The sequence below is a fragment of the Corvus hawaiiensis genome, chromosome 6 (genome assembly GCF_020740725.1).
Source record: "Corvus hawaiiensis isolate bCorHaw1 chromosome 6, bCorHaw1.pri.cur, whole genome shotgun sequence".
Taxonomy (NCBI): Eukaryota; Metazoa; Chordata; class Aves; order Passeriformes; family Corvidae; genus Corvus; species Corvus hawaiiensis.
Window position 1 is genome coordinate 64,049,512 of NC_063218.1, and position 8,142 is coordinate 64,057,653.

The window sequence follows — 8,142 nt, forward strand, 5'->3', positions numbered from 1 at the left end:
TAAAAGACACAAGTCTTACACGATTCCCAAGATCAGACAGACTCAATCTGTTGCAAAACATCCAGAACCAGCCTCAAAACATTCTTATAAACACCAAGGAGCCTTAGTGTCACACAACACTAATTTGTCCTACAGCACAATCTAATTTCTTAGCGTGAAGAGCACAGGATTTACTGAGCCCTCAGTGTTCTCACATTTGTGCTTTGAAACAACCTGAAGTGGATCCAGGTGTAGACAAAAAAAGTAAAATTAATAATACAAAAAACCCAGCACAACTCAAAAAAAAAGAGAAAGAACAACAGTCAAATCTTTCATTATTTTTATTAAAGCTGCAGAGTCTTACTACACACAACAAATATTTTATTGATATAATCTAAGTTAATAAAATAGTTGAACAACTCTTTAGATTTATATTTGTATATAAATGATCTGGGGAACATCTCATCTTGAGACAGCAGTGCCCGAAAACAACTATTCAGCAGAGTTTTTAAAAGAAGAGTTTGGGACTAGAGGATGCACTGTTCATTCTCAAAGGAAAAAGAAAAATTCCATGCAAAAATAACCCCCACCCTTCTGCTGCTTCCTCTCCCACCCAAAGCGTGAGGCCATATGGAATGACCACGTGAGGGATGGCTCTTTCCTTCCAGCATTCCTCGTCACGCCTACTGTGGGAGCTTGTCATCTAAGCCCAGTAATTAAAACAAGACAAAAAGAAAACCGAATTGCACAATCCTAGTCTGCAGGTGACAACGTCATAACATCTCTTTACAGAAGTCCCTACTCTGTTCCAGTTGGGAGGATGGGTTATGGTGCTGTGTCTGTCCCCGACTGCCAGCTGATGTCAGTTACTGTCCGTACTGTGAACACAAGTCAGTCTAGCTACTATTGCTTTGCTCTCCCTCCTTCACCTGGGTGTAGTTTACATTCTACGGAGCACTGCCTGCCAAGGGCCGACTGCGTGGTGTTTCCCCCCTGTTCCAAAGCCCACAGCTCAAGGGATGACGTCCTCGGTGCAGCTGGGCCCGGGAGGTGTCTGTCACAGACCGCCAGGCACGTCCACGCTAGATCATGCCGTTGATCTTAGTCCACTCGTAGATGTCCTGCTCGCACACTATGTCCGAGTTGATGAGGAGGTACCTGTCCCCCACACAGAAGTGCTTCTGGCAGGCGGCGCACTTGAAGCACTCAAGGTGATACACCTTGTCCTTCACCCGCATGGTCATCTCGTAGGCTCGGATCCGCTTCTCACAGGAGGCGCACAGCCCGTCCTGGCCAAAGAGCCTGGAACGACAGGCAGAGAGGGAAAACCGAATCAAAACGAGAGCACAGCATCCTTGATCCATTAGGACCAGTGCTGAGTTAGAGGGAGTTCACATGGAAAGCTGCCAAGCAGAACTGGAAACTTTGCAACAACCAAAATTGAAACAGAAAATCCAAGGTCTTCACCTTGGATAAAATCACAGAATGGGTTGGAGGGAAATTTAAAGTCCATCCAGTTCCACCCCCTGCCACGGGCAGGGACGCCTTCCACCATCCCAGGTGGTTGCAAGCCCCATCCAACCTGGCCTTGAACATTTCCAGGAATAGGGCAGCCACAGCTTCTCTGGGCAACCTGTGCCAGGGCCTCACCATCCTCACAGGGAAAGATTTCTTCCTTAATATCCAATCTAAATCTACTCAAATCTATCAATATAATTGACTTCTCTGATCAGTGACCTTATCCTGAACTGGAGGAGCAAAGGTTCCCCAGAGCACTGCCTGAAGTTGTGCCATACTAACACTTCCACTTCTGTGATCAACAGAAATTACCTTTTGTTGATCATTTTTGCCTTTCTTAAGCTGTTGCTCTGTAGTTTACGGGAAGGAGTTGAGACAAGTCATGGTCTAAGGCTCTCCTGCCTTTTGTCTGTGCCTCCACACTGGAAATGCCTTCAATCATTTCTATATCCATGAAGGCATTCCTGATCCATGAAGCCGCTCCTGATGGGTTTCAGAAGGACACATTCTAAGACCTCCTAGATACCTATGCTAGCCCAAACAGTTTTATAATGTGGACTGCTCTTTAATCCACATGGAGAAACCCTCCTGAGGGCCTCATGATACTGTCCATGAAAAGGAGCCTCTAATGAATGCTCTGCAGAGTTTAAGTCAAGTCAGTAATAAAGAAGCATGAATATATTGGTATTTTTTTCTTAAAAGGGAGGAATGCTACAGGTGATGTGTTCAGTGTATACACCCATTGAGTTTGACTTCTGAACTTCCATACTAATTCTAGAAAGAGTTTTTCCACCTCCCACATGTCTCCTGCACGTGCTGGGCCTGATTTACATCATCTTCTGAACTGGAAAAAGGATGTCTGGTAAATTAAGAGACCTTCAAGGAGAAAGGACATAATTCCTTTTGTCTACCAGGAGATGTCAGTGTTTACTTCTGCCCAGGGAAAGTAATGCTAAGGTTACACAATGGTTGCCAAATTTTTCATTAATGAGGGAAGATATTATCTGTTGCATTATTAAATAAATAAAACCGTTGGATTTCACTGGAAGAAAATGCATTAACTGTATTGCCATATTTCCTGTTGCTTCCATTTTAAGATGAAAAGTATCTGGGAAGTGTAATTAACACCGGATCGTTGCTGGATTTACAAGTGGTCCCATTAGCAGAACTCAGTTCTTAATTTCTGCTCAGCAAAATTCCCATCAGCAAAGTTCAGGGACAGCATAATTAGGAAGTCCACTGAGATTTTGGTTTAGTTTTTATTGGCAGGTAAGTTAGCCTTCAGTAAAAAGGCTGGAAAAATACCAAATATCATTATTCTGTTCCACAAACCTCCCTGATACATTAGGGATCCATGAGAAGAAATGGAACACAACCAGCACAGCAAAGATCAATACATTTTAACCAGGAATGTAAAGATCCTTTGTTATCAGTTTTTGTGAAATATCTTAGTCCCCAATTAGTCCCTTACTTACAAACTTTGGCAAAACAGGCAGGCAGAGCGTTACTGATGAAAACACCCATAACAAGTGTATTTGTAGGATCTGGTTCTGCAAAATGTGCAAATTCTTGCTTATTCAGCACCAGGCTTAAGAATGCTAAAAACCCAAATGATCTTTCACCTCTTAACCTGGGTTTAAACACCTTTCAGCTCCATGGCAATGCTGGGAGAAGCACAGAACTCCTTAAAACCATTCAGGGGAACCAGTTCATTGCCAGCTCAGTGGGAGACTGCTGGAATTCAGCCCCTTTTCCCAGTTTCTGCTTGCCAGAATGCCACACTGACCCTGCATGGTTCACCTGGAGCTATGGGGTTAGGTCTGTGCAGAACGACAGATGCCAACAACTCTGAGTCCCAGGAGTTCTTTTGATATCCTTCACATTATCAAATAATTCTGCTTTGTCCACAACATGTTAGCACTGCTTTCATTTCCATTAAAAATGCTTTTTTTCCCCCCAATTTTTTAAAGATTTAGCTATAAACAACTCTAAGTTGTTTATCTAACCAGCACAGATAATCTCTAGTTTTATCCATCACTTACAGAAGAATCCCAGCAATACTATAAAGCATCTGCATATGAATCCCAAAAATACAAGGATGGGCTGAGGAAGGTGGGGCTGTGCACCCTGGAGAAGGCTCCGGGGAGACCTTAGAGCCCCTTCCAGTACCTAAAGGGGTTCCAGGAGAGCTGGAGAGAGACTTTGGACAAGAAATGGAGGGACAGGACGAGGGGGAATGGCTTTAAAGTGACAGAGGGGGTGTTTAGTTGGGATATTGGGAAGGAATTCTTCCCTGAGGTGAGGCCCTGGCACAGGTTGCCCAGAGAAGCTGCAGATGCCCCATCCCTGGAAGGCCAGGTTGGAGGGGAATTGGAGCAACCAATTCCCAATAGTGGAAGGTGTCCCTGCCTGTTGCAGGGGGGCTGAAACAAGAGGAGCTGTAAGGTCCCTTTCCAACCCAAACAATTCAGGGATTCCACGACAGGAGCCCATACTGCAAACCTGAGCTTGCAGATGCTGTTACACCCGTGACTGCTGCCAGGCTTTGAGAGCCATTCCAAATGAATTCCTTAGTCCTAGCTGTAGTCAGTAAACGATGGGAAGGAGGGGGGCGGGGGTGTGAGGAGGGGGATGCCTACCTGAGATAGTCCCTCCTGCAGAGCTTCCTGCCCAGTTTGTAGTAGAGGCGCCTGCCCACCTCGCCGAGCCGGCAGCCGCACAGGTCGCAGCTGAGGCAGTCCTCGTGCCAGTACTGGTCGATGGCCTTCAGGAAATAGCGGTCCCCGATGTTCTGCTGGCACCCCCCGCATGTCAGCAGCGACGGGGGGATCTGCAGCACCTCATCCACCGGCTCCCTGCGGGAATGAGACAACCGCTGGGCGAGGGAAAGCCACTCCAAGAGCGTCCGCGCAGGAAGGAGAAGGAAAAGCAAAACAAATCGCAAGGTCGGACACGTTAGGACAGGGATTGTGTCCTTGTTTTTGCTCATTTGCACCAGGACTAAGAAAGGCACCCAAGGGATTTCACACTTTCCGTTGGGAAACGGAAATTTGGAGACGAAGTTTGAGGGCGTCACTTCTCAGAACAGCACGAAATGAATAAATACAACAGTTGATTCTGTTGCCCGACTGGTTTAAGTTTCGCTGCTGGTTTTAATAAAGCCAAAATTTTACCTCATGTTGCTGCAGGATTTCTTTTTTCCCTTAGCCAAGGACATGAATCCCCTGGGATGGGTCTATGCCAACATCCCTCAATTATCTGGGATTTACACATCCATGAGTGAAAGGAGGCACAAATCTTTATTGTGATATTAGCACTGACTCTATGCACCTTATGTTGCTCCTTTTTCTAAAAAGCTTGGAGATCTAGGATAATTCTAATAAAAGAAGTGAGAATTTTCTTCAAAGCTATGCTCTTAAGGACTTCTGTGTCTTTTGGGGTAATGTGTCTTTTTTTACCAAAAAAAAAAAAAAAAAAAAGAACAGCAAACAATTAAAAGAATGGTGCCTGAACCCAGTTTTGCAATGTATTGGGCTTCACCCAAACCCCAGAGAAGTCAATCAAAAAAATCTACTGGATCCATCCCTTAAGTACTTGCTTCATTTCATTTCAAACCTGTGGCTAGTAGAGTGGACCCCAAATTTTTTCATATTATTGGATCAGTGCTCCAGCACAGAGTCCCCAAGCAATTTGCTTCTGTCATTGGTCTGTCCTCCCCTGGGCTGGTGGGGGCAGAGGAGACCTACACTGATGAAGAAGCTCTGCTCCCAGTTTCCAGCAGGCAACAGGAAAAAAATTGTATTACTCCTGCTTATTTACTGGATCAGCAGTTTTCTGGGCAAAAATTACCTTCTTCAGCAGGGAGGAACGACCTCTGGTCAAGAACTTCTGGGCTGAGAAAGTGATCCTGCAGTTTTTATTTAGGCAAGCTGAGCCCTGAGATATTATCTGGTTATATTCTGCTCTGGTTTCTCCCTTCTAAGTTTAAACTGCTGGGCCCTGCAAGTTATGTCGTAACACCCCTGTCCTGCCAGCTCTCCATCCTGTGAGTTTTCATTAAAATCACGGGGAACTTATGATTAGGCCCTACTTTTTCCAAATTTATCCTTTTGGGCCGCGTACTCCCTTTCCTAACACGTGGGCTCCACGCTGACAACTTCTGAGAGCTTTGCAGTTGAAGGAAGCACACATCATTATCCTTTATTATCCGTTATTTGAAACTCTGGAGCGTACCCCAAAATATTTCATCTGAGGGGTGTTTGGGAATCCCAAGCCAGGTTTCTCTGAGAGCCCTAAGCTCCGGAACAGCCCGACGGATGTTTATGCAGATCAGCATTCCTGGTTTATGCATTAGGCTTTTGATGTCTGTGGATTTCTAAGCCAGCACTTAAGCCACCAGAACACACGGCAGGTAAATAAATAAAGATTTAAAAAAACTTTGTAGTTGAAAGCTGGACATCATTAGGAGCTGGGATTAGCGTTTCTTAAAAAACAGCATAAAAGAAAATGTACCATGTAAAACATCATGGAATGAAGTGATTTAATGCCCAAAAGCAGCAGTTCCCATGTGCTCGCTCCGGGCTCCAAGCGATGGCATTTTTAGTATCTCACAGGAAACAAACCACGAATGACTCAATTTACTGAGAGCGATGTTTTAAGCGTTATCTGGAAACGGAGATTTTATAATTTATTTCTTTTTTCTTCTCTCTTATCGCCATCCCAGACAAGCCTAAGTGCAGTTAATTAGCACGTACGGGGCTGAAGTGACCCTGGCTCCGTGCTGAGCTACCATCCCTGGGTGTGCAGCACAGCCAGCGGGACAGCGGGAGCACAGCCCGGGAGAGAGCCTGGATCTGGGCACGGGAGCCGGTCCCTTCCCTGAGTGGGAAATCCAGGGAGGGAAATTCTCATCTTCTACACCCCGTCCATCAAGTCGGTCTACATGCCCTTAGCAGAACACCCAGCCCCCACCAAAGCTTTCTGCGAGCTCTTGGAAGTTGCATTATGAAAACGTGGAAGTTGGGCACCCGCAGACAACAGCCCTGACCTTTCACTGATCGGCTGCAGCGAGTTGGGCAGATCGGGGATGGGGTACAGAGGGTCCCTCGGGATGGAAAACCTTCAAGCTTGGGAAGCGGGATGCTCTCTCTCTCGCCGAGCATTCCCACCACCCCGCGGTGGGATGAGCGAGTGGGAGATGCCCTGCCCGGGGGTAATTGCGCCTCTCTGCTCCCGGCTGCTCCTTCCCACAACTTGGGGGGTTCTCCCCAAGCTCCCCCACACGGTCAGCCCCGCGGGGCCGGGGCAGCCAGGTGTCCCCGGTGCGACGGAAGGGGGCTCGGAGCGGCGGGGGCTGCCGCCGAAGCCCTCCGGGGCTGCCGGGCACACAATGCCGGCGGCGGCTCCGTCGGGGGGGGACGGGTGGCACCGGGAGGCGAGCGGGGACGATGGCGAGCGGGGTCACCGCGGAGAAAAAGCGCGCACTTACTCGGAAGGATCGAGGCTTTTCCTCTCGATGGCCGATGACATTGGCAGGGCCGGTTCCTTTGTGGCGTGCCGGTGGTGGGCTCTGCCCCCGCCGCCCCCGCAGAGGCTGTCTGCTCGCGGAGCCTTGTCGCCAGCCGCGCTGCCCCGCCGCCCCGCGATGACATTCACAGGATTTCCTCCTGCAGCACCGAGACAGAGAGAGAGACACAGGGGCTGGGGCTGCGCTCCGGCCCCGCACGGCCCCCCCCGGCCCCGCACGGCCCCCCCGGCGCTGACCTCCCATCCCCGCCGCGCTCCCCCCGCGCCCCGGCCGGCGGGGCCGCTCCCGCGGCGGGCGGGGGGCGGCGGCCGCGGCCGCCACCGCGGCTCCGCGCCCGGCGCTCAGCGGCTCTGCGCGGGCAGCTCCGCACACGCTCCGCGCCCGGGCGGCAGCGCTGCGAGCGGCGGCAGCCGCATCCCCGGGATTATTATTACTCCGTGGCTCAGCCCCGGCTCTCTGGTTTCATTTCCTTTTTCCTGATCACGATTCAAATACAATAGAAGGAAATCACACTTAAAGAGACAGCTGCCCGTTTCTTAACTGCACTCCTGGGGATTCGGCAATACAAACAGCAGCATCACGACTCGCTGGGTTCCTTAAAGAGACAGAGCGGGGCTCCCCAGAGCCAGGGCTGGGGGCTGCCGAGGCGTTCTCACGTTATTAATTCCTTACTAACGCTGTCTCTGTGGGCAGGCAGGTGGGCGACCTGAGAATGATCCCAAGGGCTGAAAAAAAATAAGCGCCTGGTTCCGGATTGTGCCGCCTTCTCAACTGCACACAGGAGCCGCACTCACCATCCCTCTCCTCGCCCTCTCCCTCTCTGACATGAGCACGCACATGCCCACACGCACACATGGGTTTGTACGGCACTTGGAGAGCCACAGGTAAGGATCCCAAGCATTATTTGTCCGCCCAGAGTTCAAACCGGTCAGCTCAGTTGTGTCTCATTTATAGCCCCGAGCGAGCATTTGCTTCCAGACACCCCCCGGTTCTTGGCAAGCTGTGTAACAAATTTACACCCTGACACCGTGTGATGCTAATGAGCTATAAAAGCCGGCGAGTACCAAGTATCGATCTGTAATTAATCCAAGAGAGGCTAAAGATGGGGAAAGTCTTGC

The 8,142-nt window shown here is 49.3% G+C and overlaps 1 protein-coding gene across 2 annotated transcripts; it reads right to left on the reverse strand.

The window, feature by feature from the left end:
* Positions 1 to 305: 305 nt before the first annotated feature.
* Positions 306 to 7,617, reverse strand: LMO2 (LIM domain only 2). 2 transcript variants are annotated; one of them, XM_048308140.1, is made up of 4 exons: positions 7,566 to 7,617; positions 6,986 to 7,163; positions 4,137 to 4,352; positions 306 to 1,281 (listed from the first exon to the last, which is right to left on the reverse strand). In XM_048308140.1, exons 1-4 carry the CDS (start codon positions 7,600 to 7,602, stop codon positions 1,062 to 1,064), a joined length of 651 nt encoding a protein of 216 aa, XP_048164097.1. In that variant the 5' UTR covers positions 7,603 to 7,617; the 3' UTR covers positions 306 to 1,061. The 2 variants fall into 2 exon arrangements, with proteins under 2 accessions (XP_048164097.1, XP_048164098.1); XM_048308141.1 differs by lacking the exon at positions 7,566 to 7,617 and adding an exon at positions 7,261 to 7,451.
* Between the last annotated feature and the right edge of the window lie 525 nt (positions 7,618 to 8,142).